Source organism: Trichoderma aggressivum (assembly GCF_033847375.1).
Source record: "Trichoderma aggressivum f. europaeum strain CBS 100526 chromosome Unknown scaffold_002, whole genome shotgun sequence".
Classification (NCBI taxonomy): Eukaryota; Fungi; Ascomycota; class Sordariomycetes; order Hypocreales; family Hypocreaceae; genus Trichoderma; species Trichoderma aggressivum.
Genome location: NW_026946368.1, coordinates 34209 through 49408, shown reverse-complemented (window position 1 = coordinate 49408; position 15200 = coordinate 34209). Strand labels below are relative to the sequence as shown.

The 15200-nt window shown below is 50.6% G+C and overlaps 5 protein-coding genes across 5 annotated transcripts; 2 read left to right on the top strand and 3 right to left on the bottom strand.

Moving 5' to 3' along the window:
* Positions 1 to 168: 168 nt before the first annotated feature.
* On the bottom strand, positions 169 to 1142 carry Triagg1_832 (uncharacterized protein; the record flags this gene model as incomplete). Its single annotated transcript, XM_062901740.1, has 3 exons — positions 169 to 552; positions 605 to 803; positions 859 to 1142. 3 exons carry the CDS (start codon positions 1140 to 1142, stop codon positions 169 to 171), a joined length of 867 nt encoding a protein of 288 aa, XP_062760056.1.
* Positions 1143 to 2761: 1619 nt separating this feature from the next.
* Positions 2762 to 3223, bottom strand: Triagg1_831 (uncharacterized protein; the record flags this gene model as incomplete). Its single annotated transcript, XM_062901729.1, has 2 exons — positions 2762 to 3127; positions 3191 to 3223. The coding sequence occupies 2 exons, from the start codon at positions 3221 to 3223 to the stop codon at positions 2762 to 2764; spliced, it is 399 nt and encodes a 132-aa protein (XP_062760055.1).
* A 598-nt stretch (positions 3224 to 3821) lies between these two features.
* Triagg1_830 (uncharacterized protein) lies at positions 3822 to 4984 on the top strand (the record flags this gene model as incomplete). Its single annotated transcript, XM_062901718.1, has 3 exons — positions 3822 to 4403; positions 4450 to 4848; positions 4904 to 4984. 3 exons carry the CDS (start codon positions 3822 to 3824, stop codon positions 4982 to 4984), a joined length of 1062 nt encoding a protein of 353 aa, XP_062760054.1.
* Positions 4985 to 6297: 1313 nt separating this feature from the next.
* On the bottom strand, positions 6298 to 8716 carry Triagg1_829 (transcriptional regulator family: Fungal Specific TF; the record flags this gene model as incomplete). Its single annotated transcript, XM_062901707.1, has 2 exons — positions 6298 to 7312; positions 7377 to 8716. The coding sequence occupies 2 exons, from the start codon at positions 8714 to 8716 to the stop codon at positions 6298 to 6300; spliced, it is 2355 nt and encodes a 784-aa protein (XP_062760053.1).
* A 2835-nt stretch (positions 8717 to 11551) lies between these two features.
* Triagg1_828 (CAZyme family GT20) lies at positions 11552 to 14499 on the top strand (the record flags this gene model as incomplete). Its single annotated transcript, XM_062901696.1, has 3 exons — positions 11552 to 11677; positions 11916 to 13857; positions 13943 to 14499. The coding sequence occupies 3 exons, from the start codon at positions 11552 to 11554 to the stop codon at positions 14497 to 14499; spliced, it is 2625 nt and encodes an 874-aa protein (XP_062760052.1).
* Between the last annotated feature and the right edge of the window lie 701 nt (positions 14500 to 15200).

Below are 15200 nucleotides of genomic sequence, written 5' to 3'. Positions count from 1 at the left end.
CCTTAACTACCAATGGTCTAGATACGTACGCATTTATAAATTCAATTGGGTGATCACACGCCGAATTCCGATCAGCTATTTTTTCCCTAACGATAATCGCATCCGGCGGGCGCAATCTTGTTCCGTCAAGACTCAGCGTCGAATGACTCTTGTGTAAGCCAAGAGAGTCTACACTTTCATCGTCTCCTTTTGTCTTCCCTCTTCGCGTTCACTATATCGATCTCCAAAAACCTCAAAATGAGGGCGCATGACAATTGTGTATTTTACCAGCTCCTCCATGCAATCCACAAGACGATCGCGATTTGAGCTGGGAATCATGCGACTACCCTCTGCCTCAGACGTAAACTGGGTATAGGCTTTGGGAACAGAACTCTGATTCGCTATGGTAAACATGCGCATCCAGCGTCCCAGAATCCGTAACCACTTGACAGCGTTGAACGACTGTGAGCCACCACTGACCTGCGCAATGGCCAGGGTCCTGCCTTGAGTAGGCCGTACGGAGCCAGACGATAACGGAATCCAGTCTATCTGTTGTTTGAACAGACCCGTCTGCTAGATTTTAGAACTTACTGCACTGCCAATCTTATACAATATATAAACTCACCAAGTTTCCGTGCTGTTCCGGACTCACCCAAAGGTGCCCATCGCTCCATTTACTCAGCTCACGCAGTTCTTGAACTTTTGGGTGGTCATGCTGCACATCATCTTTTTGGGGCAGTCCAGATGGATTATACACGCGGACATCACATCCTAGACTAAACAAAATACGTGATGCTTCATAGGCTAAAAGGCGAGAAAACGATCTGTGTCGCTGTGTCAGTAGCGAAATCTTGGAACGAAATTCGCCAGTGCGCTCACCTGTTCCTCAAACTTCCGTATAAAACGAGGATTCGGAGGCGATCTTGCTTTATATCGAGAATTTCTGACTCAACCATTTTCAAGGTTGTAGCTAATTCCAAATTCGCAATCCAGTCGTCATCTATAGCTGTGGGCAGTAAGAACGGCCGGTACTGTTCCCGAACAGAGGCTTCATCTTCGTGGGCATCGATGGCTAGCGACTTATTACTATAATTTGGGTCAACCTCTAGTATGGTAGTCGCCCTAGCAGCGTGGGTATTGTTCAAGTCTCCGTGCCCGTTCATGATAAGACGAGCTCGCGATAGAGAGCGTCTTCTTGGCTCTGGATAAATATTTCCAAATCTCAAGCAAGGTCGTATGTGATGGCGTAATAATGTCAAATTTCGGCTATGATGGGTAATAGGACCACAGAGGAAGTTATTACGATTCATTACTTGGACGCCGAGGCGGAACCGGCTTCACTGTAGCCAAAGAGCACCGTCGTATCCCGTATTTTTATATGCTCGAGTCAACATGAGTATTTGGCGCTAATAATAAAGGCCGCTTCGCTAACCGACAGGCTTACTGGGGCTCATTGATGATAAATCTACGCCTTATTCATTCTTTTGATGCTCCACCCCATTCAATGCCTGATCCCAGACCAAGAAATAGCCTTGTAGAGTGTATTGGTGGCAGATGACATACAATATTCATTATCTCTGTAAAATAACTAAGCAAGTGCTTCTTTCTTTGAACAAAGGGTCAGCATTTCTATGGCTTCGCACCATCAGTGGTCTAAGCAATCCTAAGCAATCCTAATGGCTCTCCCAGTAAGCATGGTCATAGCCATCAATACATTCTACGTATTCAGCGCCTCCTTTCGCCCATCCTTTAACTCCTTCCAGGAGAATAAGGCTCTGAGTATTCGTATCTCCTTTCTCTTCTAGATAATCGCCAAACCAGCAAGCAGCACGGGTGCCCCGGCCACGAGAGGATGCTATCCATTTCGAGTTGTTAGTCCGAGTATCACCCCACCAAACCAAGGATAAACCTACAGCAGTACCATATGACCCTCCGAATTCCGGCGGCTTTGACCAGATTGTAGACTGCTGGCAGAGCTGGGTATAAACTTTGCGCGGGAAGATTGATGGAGCCCCGGATAGTGCCACCCTGGGTTCGGGATCTCGTCAGTATAGAATAGCCGATTTCGAGCTATTGGAGGCTATAACATACTTGATGATCAGTTCTCCTTAGATCAACCAGCAAGTAGTCTCTCCCAGCCACACTTTCGTCTTCTTTCATCATCTTAAGGACTTCTCCCCGCGTCGTTGTCTCGGGCTCTTGTCTCTTCGGCGAGGGAAAAGCTGCGTGCCAAGGCACCTCAGGTGCATTCACCGAAGCCATTATCTCTCGGCAAAATAATTTCTTGATAGAAATGGTCCTAAAACTCAGAAGTCGTTGATACAATGGCGACATCTAGTCACGAAGAAGGACTCCTAAAAAGTCTCACTGCAGCAAGTCATAAATGTCACATCTATTGGAGGCTTCCTGTTCCTGGAGAGATGGTCGAGCATCCAATGACAGCTTGGGGGTGTGACAACCCCATCTGGAACGTCTTGGCACTTTCGACAAAACTAAAGCAAAAGAGGACAAAATAAGCGGTGAAATATTCGGAGAGTCATTGTCATTATCAGTGTGACTGAAGAAAAATCCCACATCTCTTCAAGAGGCAGATTTGCGTTAGTGGACCGTAGGGAGTGTGTCAGGCCCCGCGTGCGATTGGCTGGCCTTCCCTGGTGTCATGTTGTGGCTACTCGTGCATGTAGTTTCCCTAGGTTTTTAGTAGCATACGATAAACAATCAAGGTCTCTCGGGCCAAGCCATTGTTCAACATTCAAGCTGAATCATGCGCTCGGATTACATACTAAGACATCTTTATTCCCAAGTTTAATACTTTCCATTCCACGTAACCAATCTTGAAGTCTTCAAGTGGCTGATCAATGCTGCTCGAGCCATATTCGCTGGGGATAAATCGCTTGGCCCCAGCCTGGATTGCCGCATCGACCATGACTTTCTGAGCTGCGATGGGCGGCCCAGCAGCCACGGCACTCACCACTGCCTCCTTACCCGTAAGTATCTCAACAGGTGACTCGTACGTATAGTCATTGGTCACGAAAGTCACGCCATTGGCTTCCTTTGGATTCGAGCCTAGACTCCGCGTCACGACTGTAACGTTGAAGCCTGCGTCTATCAAAGCTTTAACAATCGGCCGACCAATTCGGCCAGTTCCCTAAACGCCAGTAAGTTCTTAGTAAGCTGTTCACAACTGTAGCGATAGAAGGGCACGTCTTACGCCGAGAACTGCGATATTGCGAAAACTTGCCATTCTTATGCAGTTACGAACAGAAATCTTCCAAGGTTGTAATCACTGTCTTGTTGTCAATTGAAGTTGAACCGTGTTTGTGAACTCTACGTTCAATAAACTACAACGCCCGTTATTTATACCGGGGGCTTCTCCCCATATACAAGCGGCAACTACAACAAACGGTCAACCAACAGTCAACGAGTATCGTATGAGTTACGTATACCAGAAAGATCATTTGATGACGCAAGCCTACAGTCTTTGGAATCTTAAAGATCTTTGGAATCTTGGCGGCTACAAAGAGTGTGCCTTGCCAGCTATGTCGACATGGGAAAGGAGCCGTGTCTTACATTCAAGCATCATCTATTACAGCTCTACGCCAAACGGTTAGCCATAGCTTGAGTAGTCAGTCACAGCCACCTCACAATAAACTCCGCATCAAACTCCGCATCATCAGGTCAGATAGTTCAAAGCCATCAGCGAGAACATGCAACATAGGTACATATAGGCGTGATCTTGGCCCAGTTCCGCGGTGCTGTTTTTTCTTTCAGCTATTACTATTATACAACTAGACTCATTATCAACACTCGCTATGGCAGCAAACACTTTTCATCCATCGACAATGCGTGCTTGGACATTCAGCAGCGGCGGTACGCCAGAGAAAGTCTTGTCTTTCAACCAGTCTTTCCCTGCACCCGCAACCCCAAAGGGCTCCAATGTCCTGATCAAAATATCTCACGCTTCACTCTCTTCTCCAGGGTCAAATCTAATGAGAGACATTCCGTCTCTTTTGAGGAAAAACGCAATACCGGAACTCGACTTTTCTGGCCGCGTGGTCTTGGCTGGCCCTGATGTTCCAGCTGAATTCGCTCCAGGCGTGGCTGTGTTTGGTACTGTTTCTAAATCTGGCAGTATCATTCATAACCAGGGAACGCTGGCCGAGTATATTGTGTTGAACGTTAATTGTATCGCCGTCAAGCCAAGCAATATAACATTTGCAGAAGCCGCTTGTCTCAGCTGTCTCGGGCAAGTCGCACTGGAAATGGTCCGTCAGGCTAAGATCAAAAGCGGCGATCGAGTTCTTGTCAATGGGGGTAGCGGTGCTGTAGGAGCAGCTGCTATCCAGCTCTGTAAGGACTTGGGTGCCTTCGTCGTGACAACTTGTTCCACCAAAAACGCCTTTAGGATGAAGCAGTCCTTAGGAGTAGATGAGGCAAGTTGGTCTGATTTCATCTTCGCTACCGACACAGAGAAAGACTAACCTCTCCCTCGCCAAGATGCAGGTTATTGATTACGCTCTAGTCAAGTCCATACCTGTTGCCCTTGAGAACTCCTACAGCGCGAGCCAGTTTGATGCAATCCTGGATACGGTAGGCTCTCGAGAATTGTTTCTGCGATGCCCAAAGTATCTCAAGCCTGAGGGCATATTTATCAACGTCGGCGACGGCAACGAAGGTCAACTTAGTCTCATTCTACACACGCTTCAGAATGTGTTACAGCCGAGTTTCTTAGGCGGCGTGCCGAGGCGATATATGACATTCAGCGCGCCGTTGAATGGGAAGAATGCAGCGCACCTTGGAAACTTGGCTTCGAAGGGCAAGATGATGGTGTTCGTTGACTCAACATTCTCGTTAGAAGACGTCATTAGCGTAAGATTCCGATATGACCGCGTCTTGTGTGTGTTTATACTAACACGGTTTCAAGGGATACAAACGCTACAAAGGTGGTCAAGCTCAAGGCAGAGTTGTCATTGACATAGCTAATATGGATACACAAGATCAGTAAAGTTGCATTCTGTTAGCACTGCTGGTTTAAGATTCTCGTCATATTTCTCCGTCCCAAGACGCGAATGAGGAGATGCCGTAAGAGTAACGGGCTCATTGGTGATTCCTGCGGAGCGGAAATCAGCTCTCCGCATGACAAAGGCTTGATAATTCAAGACACATGGCCACGTCACTGTAACAGAGAAGTTATGAATGGATCACACAGCAGAGAAGAAAAGTAAAGCTCTTCATCCCCCTGAGCACCTCTCCAAGCGGCCGTCAGCTTTGATACCCCCCGATTGGCTAGATCGGAACACCCTTCTTTTTTTTTCCCTTTTTTGGAAGTTGTACTATTTTAGTCCAGCTTAGATGGTGGAAGAGAGAACAGGGAGAGGATGACTGAGTTTATTAATCTCACTTGTAAAATGAAACAATTGCTTTCGAGGGTAGCTCAAGTATTCCAGTGCAATGGCTGTTTTCTTATGTTCAACCTAGACTTGGTAAGACCAGAGTGAAATGGATACCGAAAGGCAAGCTGCTATTGTGATGAACCTCCTTACACAGACTATACTTCCGATCCGATTGGAGAGAAGCGGCTCAACGGTTCGATCGGGGCCATTGTATAGATATCTAATGATTGCATTCATCCCAATGGCCTTCTTGTTCAACGGCAAATTAAAGTCTCGCTTTATAGCCGTGCTTTTCCAAGCCGGATATCAGCATGATGTCTCATTTTCGGAATCTACATGCATACGCGATCCCACTACTCCGTAGACCTCAAGAACACAACCTGAATTAAACGGTCACCAAGCACATACGACCATAGGTAGTGGAGAACTCGGGGTCCCGTCTGCTCCCCCATAGATAAGCCACTAACCGGCAGATTAGTAGTTGAGTGGGTGACCATCAGCGAACACCGGCTGTTGTATGTTTTTTTGCATTTTTTTTCCTATCTGTTGTTTCTTTATTAATGCTCCTTTGCTTCTGCATGTATGCCCTCATGCTACCTATCGACCACGGCGTTTTGAAGTTTCAAGGGGGGAGTTTGAAGTTTCAAGGGGGGAGTAATTTTCGCACACCTGGGCAGTCTGTTGCGAGAGTGGACTGTCGACGCAATCTTATTCCTACCAGCTACCGCCGTATGTTTTAATCTGCGTTCCAAACAAACTGTTGCTCAGCTCCAAGGGTTAATAGTAATACATGATTGCTTCAGAATTTGCCAAGTATGTGCCATGTTGGTGGCGTCTCAAGGATGTCACCCGACCGAGCTCACATACAGGAATGAGATGAAGTAGAAGAGAAAAGAATCCCTGTTTTGAGATGGGAACACACACATTACAACTCTCCAGCAAAGCCTCCATTTGCAGCGAAACGCAGCTGGTATTCCCTCAAGTCGGCCCAGTGTCGCAGCTCTTCTTCCTCATCTTCCGCTGTCATCTGAAGCGGGTCTGGTGCACGGGTCTCTCCCACGGGACCTGTCTTTTCGAGCTTCATAAGGACTTCAAGAAGCTGAGAAAGGGCCTCTTCTGACTTGATGGCAAACGGGCCCTTCCTTTCGGGGGCATCGTTTAGGAGGGTGGACGCAACCTGACGAATCTTGTTGATGAGGGATCCTCCATTGGGTTCGAGATTTCTCTGCGAGATGGATCCTAGCACCGTCAGGAGGTTTTGAACAATGATCTCTCGCTCAGCAGACATGAATTCCAAAATTTCCTTGTCATCTTCTTGAATGGCCTTCTCCTCTTCGCTTGTACCTTCGACTTCGAGAGTTTGTTGCTGCTCGCTCAGATGGACATCTCTCAGGTTGAAGTACAGCTCCACAAAATATGACCTTGTGGCCAGTTGCGATACAAAAATGTTAGCCTTTTGTATCTCATACTGAAGTTGCCGGCGCCTCGTAGGTTGCGTTTTGATGATGTTGCGCACATCGTGTGGTGGCTGCGTGTTGGGCCACACTGGTGGCACGTACTGGAGGCCGGAATCCTCCATGCCAGCCAGAGGATTCGTTTCGTCTCCGGAATTGCCCAGCTGGAGCTCTGGTGGTAGATTATCAATGATGCTTTTAGCAGCCAAAAGACCATCCCTGAGGAGGAGTCTCTGGTCTGCCCAAGGAAGAGTGCTCATGCCGTACGCTAGCTCCAGGCTGACGACGCCATTCATGGTTGTGTAGATGTCAATACCGAACCGAAATCCAGTAAGAAGCGTGACACTACCCTCTGCTTGGTGAATGATTTCGTTTGCAAGAACACAAATGTCATCCACGTTCTCGGGATACGCTGGATAGGGAAGGCTGGGGGTTGATGGGGCAATAACGATATCGGTATGGGATGCGCCGAGCTGCGAGAACGAGCTATCGATGAAGTTAGCGGGCAATCGATGGACAAAGAGAGATGGGCATGAGCAAGAAGCCTTACCGAACGCCTAGCAGCAGGCACCAAAAGATACGCTTGCCAATCTGGTCCTTAACGTGATTGAACGGCATCGATTCAGGAGCAAAGCTGTCACTCCCAAAGGTAGGCAGCTCTCCTGGGTGCTTGGGCCTGCTAAAGCCGAGTTCTCTGAGCAGAGTCAGAGTTTCGGCCATGAAGTGGCGAGATGCATTCCACTGCAAGGTGTAGCCGGAAGCCAAGCCAAGAAAATAGCTGGTGGCGGCGTCGTCCAGCGTTTTGGGTTGTTTCAAAACCCATCTGCTCCCACGCGTAAGAAGGGCAATGTCGCGACATTTTTCAATCATGACAATGGCCTTGGGGAACAAATGCGTGCTGTGTTGCGCCTTGAGATGCTCTCTCGCACTGCGCGGAAACGATGCCACCAAAGTACCAATCATGCTGGCCAGCAATCCCAGGAACTCGGGCTTCAATCGATCCTCTCGATTCGCAAAGGACTGTCGAAAGGTGGGTTCGTGGGGAAATGGCGCAAGCGGATGAATGTATGTGAAGAAATCATCCACCAGGAGCTCCAACACAGGCATTGGCGCAATCGCCTCTGCATCCAAGACGCCATCGGTCGATATCGTCATGAGCGTCTTAGCAGCATTCTGAGGCGATGGAGACGAGGGGAAGCCAGGGGGGGCAACGGTCTGATCGATGCGAGCTCTCTTGGCCGCCTTGGCAGCTTCAGCATGCTTATTAGGCGGTCCGCGTCTCTTGGTCTCGCGATTAAAGGTACAGTCCACGCCCAGCTCGCGGCAAGGGCGACAAGGCATGTTAGAGTCGTCGCACTTGACCTTGCGCATGCTGCACATGTCACAGGCGCGTCGGAGTCGCGTCAGCTTGGGGTTGATGGTGGGATCCCGCATGACGCCTCCCGGCCCGGCCACGAGATGCTGCTGAAGCTGTCCCGGCGCCAGCTCGGGCGCGGGCGCGATAGGCACGCCGACGGCATGGGACTGGGCGACAGCTTCGGCAGCGGCATTCTGCAGAGGATGGTGATTCTGGATGGCCTGAGCAGCATCGCTGGCCGCCTGCAGGATCTCCAGCCCATTGCTGGCGTAGGCGTGGGCTGTAGCGTGCTGCGACGGCGACGGTGGGGGAGATGCCGACATGGCGAGAACGACGAAGCGAAGCTGTCGTCGCGATGGCTGATTGTCGGCGGATTCCCGGATGTTGTGGGTTGTTGAAGCGAGGTGACGCCGATACCGAGACGCAAGCGAGAGGAAGATTGGGGGGGATGGAGGTATGAGATCACGTGATGTGTCATGATGTGCCATCTGGTACAGGGTAGGCCAAGTTGATGAGGTGTTGCATTTTGGCATTTTGGCATTTGGTTCGACATTGATGTAGGATTTTGATTCATTCTCGGAAAAATATGCAGCTTGTTATTTTCCATTCACATATATCATTCATATTATCGACTTGTCCCGTGGTTATGAGCTTTGATTGGTAAAGCTGTCAGACTTGGTGTTTTGACGTTTGCATCTGCGCTTCCTACGAAAATCAAACCACCGAGAAAAAAAAAATAAGGGAATCAACATACACCATTGTGATAGATACGCCTTCATCTACAAAAAAACCAATTTTTACTGGCACAAGAGGAGAAGCAACAGGCCGTTTCTCTTACGTGTTCCTTCTACCCAACAATGCAAGAGTTTTTGCTTGCCCGTAGTACTCACAGCACATCTTCGGTGTCAACAGCAAAAGCAGCACTAGTTGAAAAGACGGTCCAAAATCCACGCGTAAGCTTGACGTAGTGGCCGTACAAACCTGCAACGTGCTTGTCATACTAGTGTCGTTTCGGAAGTGAGCAGTATCGCTGTCAACGATTTTAACTACTCGCAGATCGGCTTCTGTGCGAGCCGATCAACGGCTGTCGTGACGCGCGACATTTTCTCCCTCCCTAGCTTCTCTCTGGCTGGAAAAAAGTCACTCGCATCCACATCTCTGTCGAGTGAAGTGGGTAATATTGGGTGTGCGCTTCAAAAAAGCACGTGAAAAAAGCTCCGTCCATCTCGCCACTGTTTTGCTTCTGTACTGTATGTACAGGAGGTTCATTACGAGTGCAAGTTTTGCTTGATTGATCATGGCCATCGAGTTGCCGCGTCAGAGACATTTGAATTTAATCAAGCATACAGGTAGTCAAAATCGCTGTGATGGCCCCAGAAGTGCATATGCGTGTATCTGACAGGACGTTCTGCTCCGACACTCTGCTCCGGAGCTTCTCTGCATCATTAGCAACATGCTTCTTAAACGCACAGCTGTGGGTATTTTAGCGGCATGGCTGTCAGGGACGGGCAGGATCGGTGACAGGCATGGAGCAATGAATTCCTTCCAACCCAGTGTAAGCCCTGGTAGGCTACTCGGATTTTCTTTGTTGTCTAAATTGACACCGTGTTGAGCCGGTGTAATTTGTCCATGTGTGTATGTGTAGCGTTGCATCCAACAGTTACTCCGTGCCTGAGCCCACCTGCAAGTATTTCAGCCTTGAAAGCTGGCAGCCATACGAGCGCCCAGACACCAAAGGTATGAGCTGAAATTAACCAGAGAAATGAAATTATTTTCATGGGAGTCACATGCTGCGGGTTCATCTACTCATTCACCGCCGCCCGTCCCAGGTCTGGTTTACACGCACAAGCGCAAGCTGTCTTCTCCTGAACGAGCTCCTTTTCCCTGACCAGCGGCAAAAAGGGGTGGCCTTCATCGGCCTGGGGGAAGAAGCACTGGTCGCTCCCCCGCTGAGCTACTGCTACTCCGTACGGAGAATCTCCGCTGGATCCAACCGCAGCCTCGCTATGGCATGGAGTCGTGGGCGCTCCTCCGTATTCTGGGCGTGCCTTTTGCTTGGTGAATTGCCATGAACCATTCGGCCCCATTCGCTGTTCTATTTCGTTTTCCGAGGCTTGTGCTGGAACTGCCTTAGTGCTGCTCCACTGCCCAGGTTGCCAACCAGCTTCATTTCATTAGCACTTGTTGGCTACCTAGCTAGAGGTCATAGACTGCGTGCTGGCGTCCACGTCCGTCGTCGGCCCAGGCAGGGCTTTTGTGTTCGGGGAAGTCGAATACGCGTTGAAGGCCACAGTAAAGTTGTCAGCGCCTACCGACGTGTTCGACCTGCTCTCGTAGACGGACAAAGAGGCACATTCGAAGCAATGCCTAGATTTTCATTCGGCCCGAGGGACCTTTATGTACATCCTTTCTGGAAATCCCCTCTTTGAGTGAATTTATGGACGGACGTGGTGAAGAGAGGAGCATCTGGTTGGGTGTGAAGCCGTTCTAACGGTTGCGTGCGGGCTGAGGTTGTGAGAATCTCGACAGCGTTGCACCGTGTGCCATTAATAGCTTAGGTAGAGCTTGGCCCTCTCTTTATACGCGCAGCACAAGTACTACTACCAAGGTACGGAGGATACTACATAACTTGATATGTGTATCCTTGTCCTTTGCAAATGGTAAATGCCCCTCAGTAATGTTGTTGTCGCCCAGGTTCGCAGAAAGCTGTAGAACAAGCTTCGAACGAGCCACGGCTGACAAGGGGCCACGACCCGCTGCTGGAGCTCCCGATAGGGCGACGGCACAAGTCACAGGTCATGGACTCGAGTTCAAGGCAATTGACGGAAAGGAGATAACGCTGGGACGCCCCTAGAGGCACCAAGTACTAGTATCGCTGTTAAGCCACACCTTTTTATCGTCCAAGTGTCAACGGTTCCCTCTTGGTCTTTCTCCCTGCACCTCGCACACTTCACTAGCAGCGAAGCGATTTGAATTTTGAACTCTTCACGTATCGATACCAAGCGCGGAAGACGGAGTTCCTTGCGCCGATAGCCCCAGGTCCTCTCAGCTCACATCCCTTTGACTCCTACAGCCTCCCTTTTCTTCAACGTGAGACATCTCGGACTGGCCCAGGCAACTCGGTACTACGAGAGCTCAGCTCGTTGCTTTGCCCTCCAAGTAACAGCACCCCGCCATCGCATTCAGGATTCCGCACCAAGTATCAAAAGCGTTTAGTACCAAAGTAAGATACCTGCCACCCAACGCCCACTTCCGCCTGTTTGCCAGTAGCTGACTTTGTACCCCTCCCCCTCCTCCAGACTTCCTCGAGACATTGAAGCTCTACGAAACCACCAGAACCATCGTCGATCTTTGCGCGCAACGGCACAATGGCGCGCCGTGAGTCTCTCTCAGAGATTCGCGCTGCCAACCCCGAGCTCTCCTTGACTGGGAACATCATCTCTGCGACGTTCAACATCCCCCATGCTGTGACATACCACAAGGGCGGCGCCTGGGTGAGTGCGTTTTCGAGGTTGATTTTGCGGTTTCGAGGAAGAAGCAAGCCTAGAGATGTGAAGCTCTACTGCGCAGAACGCATAGTTTTTGACGCTGACGCCAGCGAGCTTTCCCGACTCTTCGCTCTTCGCTCTTCGCTCTTCTTGACCTCTTGATCCTTTTTCTTCTGATTGAATATTTTATCCTCCCATCGCCCAACTGTGACCATCTTTGATATTGACTCGCTTCGCAATACAGGATCTGAAGCCCCGCCGTGGTCAGTCGGCTCTCATCGACTCCTTCGCCTATCTCTCGTCCGATGCGACGCCATGGAATCATACAGTCGTCGCCTGGACAGGCGAGATTGGAAACCCTGACGACGACCCGCTCTCCCCCCCAGATACGCCTTCAGCTGCGGCTACCGCCATCGCAGCCGTGAGTTCGCTGTCGGCTCCCGTCCCGATTGACGCCACCACACGACTGCCTACACCTCCCCCAGTCGATGGACTCTGGGTACCTAAGGGAGACCAGACGCGACTGGAGCAGCAGCTGGCCCATAGCAAAACCATTCGCACGGTGCCTGTTTGGCTTGCCGACGAGAGCGAGGCCACTGACGATGGCATCATGCTCAAAGACCAGGCCCGTTGGAGGCGCTATGCTGAGCATGACCTCTACACTCTCTTCCATTACAAGCAGCACGAGCCTACAGATGGCCGCAAGGAGCGCGCCCAGTGGGCCGACTACTTCCGCATGAACCAAAAGTTTGCCAACAAGATCATTGAGATCTACAAGCCCGGTGATGTGGTCATCGTTCACGACTACTATCTCATGCTATTGCCTAGCATGCTACGCCAGCGTGCCCCAAAGATGTACATCTCCTTCTTTCTGCACTCGCCGTTTCCCAGCAGCGAATTCCTTCGATGCTTGCCTCGTCGTAAAGAGGTGCTCGAGGGCATCCTTGGCGCAAATCTCGTGGGATTCCAGTCGTACAGCTATTCGCGCCACTTCCTCAGCTGCTGCACGCGCATCCTCGGTTTCCCATCTGACACCCTTGGCATCGATGCGTACGGCTCCAGAGTCCAGGTCGGAGTCTTCCCCATCGGTATTGATGCCGACAAGGTAGAAAACACCGCGTGGGCGGATACGGTCAATGAGAAGCACGCCGCGGTGCTCAAGATGTACGAGGGCAAGAAAATCATCGTCGGCCGAGATCGCTTGGACAGTGTCAGAGGCGTGGCTCAAAAGCTTCAGGCGTTTGAGCGCTTCTTGGAAATGTATCCTCACTGGAGAGAAAAGGTGGTGTTGATCCAGGTCACATCGCCCACCAGCGTCGAGGCTGAAAAGGACGACCCGGAGAACAAGAATGCCAGTCGAGTCAACGAGCTCATCATCAAGATCAATGGTGAATATGGCAGCCTTGGCTTCTCGCCAGTGCAGCATTACCCCCAGTACCTCAACCAGGCCGAGTATTTCGCCCTGCTTCGTGCAGCAGACATTGGCCTCATCACGTCGGTGCGCGATGGCATGAATACGACCAGTCTCGAGTACATTGTTTGCCAAAAAGACAACAACGGCCCTCTCATTCTGTCGGAGTTTAGTGGAACAGCGGGTAGTCTCCGCGATGCAATCCACATCAACCCCTGGGATATCACGGGCGTGGCGGAGAAGATCAACGCGGCACTGACCATGTCTGCCGAGGAGCGCACCAAGATGCAGACCAGCCTCTACAACCACGTCACGACGCAGACCGTGCAGTCGTGGATCACCAAATTCGTCCGCAAGGTGCACTCTGTGCTGGCCGAAACCAACTCGAGCAAAGCAACGCCCTTGCTTGATCGTGCCCTCTTGCTGTCTCGCTACCGCTCTGCGACGAAGCGCTTGTTCATGTTTGATTACGACGGCACCCTGACGCCCATTGTGCGCGAACCGAGCGCGGCGGTGCCCTCGGAGCGCATCATCCGGTACTTGAAATCCCTTGCCGCTGATACTAAGAATTCGGTTTGGATCATCTCGGGCCGAGACCAAGAGTTCCTCCAGCAACATCTTGGCCACATCCCCCAGATTGGGTTCTCCGCTGAGCACGGTAGCTTCATGAAAGACCCCGGCAGTGAGGAGTGGATCAACCTGGCGGAGAAATTCGACATGGGCTGGCAAGCAGAAGTCATGGAGGTGTTCCAGAGATACACGGACAAGGTTCCAGGTGAGTTACAGGTTGATTTAGAGTTACCACAACAGTACACTCTTGCCATTGGTAGAAGAAAAAACAAGCTAACGCGGCATCCTAGGTTCTTTCATAGAGCGAAAACGTTGTGCCCTGACCTGGCATTACCGACTTGCCGAGCCCGAGCAGGGCTTGCACATGTCACGCGAGTGCCACAAAGAGCTGGAAGCTGGAGTGGGCCAGAAGTGGGAGGTCGAAGTGATGCCGGGCAAGGCCAACATTGAAGTGCGCCCTACCTTTATCAGCAAGGGCGAAATTGCCAAGCGACTGGTGGCCACCTATCACAACCCGGGAGCTGCGCCGACGGAGAAGGATCCTAACCCCGGAAAGATTGAGTTTGCTCTCTGCTCCGGAGACGACTTTACGGATGAGGACATGTTCCGCAGTCTCAACGGGGCATCGGGTACGATCCTGGATGATCAGCACGTCTTTACGGTTACTGTGGGGGCAAGCACCAAGGTGACGCTCGCCAAATGGCATCTGCTGGAGCCCGAAGATGTGATTGAGTGCGTGGGACTGCTGGCCGGTGCCGGTGACCCAGCCAGTCTCGAGCGTGTGGGAGAGGTGAATCTGGCAGCTCTCAGCACAGTAGAGGGACACATCCCGGCCGAGGAGCTGTGAAGAACGACTTCTCATCGCATTTTTCTTTTTCTTTTTGATTTCTTTTTCTTTTTACATTGCAGCATGTTCGTTTCATTGCAAACTACGGAGCTGTTGCCCGAAAAAAAAGTTGAGCTTTCACAAGACGTTTGGAAGCTTTGGGAATTTCACAACGATTGCACTTTGACGATGAGAGACGCCGGGTGGGATGTATAGAACAGGTAATAGAACGAAGGATGGCGCGTGGCGTACGGGGCTAGTAATAACCTTGAGGTGAAGAGTAACTGAGGATGGAAATGCAGAGCAAATACGGGACAAAGGGTGCTGCGGCCATGCCGGCCAATCTGAAACGGAAGACATTTGTTGACTGGCAAAGTAGCTATAGCATTGGCCGTTTCATTTAGCACGGAATATAAGACAAAAGTTTAAAATCGACATGCTGTTTGAAAGTGGCTGAATCGGGTCTCAGAAGGGACATCGATGATCTTGCAATGGCATTGGCACTAATCAAGAATGCTTGTGGCTTTCTAAGATATTGGGCATGAAGTGCGGAATTGGGACAAGCTGAGTTGAAGACACAAGGCTAAGCGTTGTTGGCCATTGGCTAATGGAGAGCCTCTTGCAGAGGTGGCTGCCACGAGAGGCGGCCTTGAACGTGCTTTTGACAGTGTCCTGACCACGCTACACTGTTGATCTAGAAATGCCACTTTGGCGTTTAGACA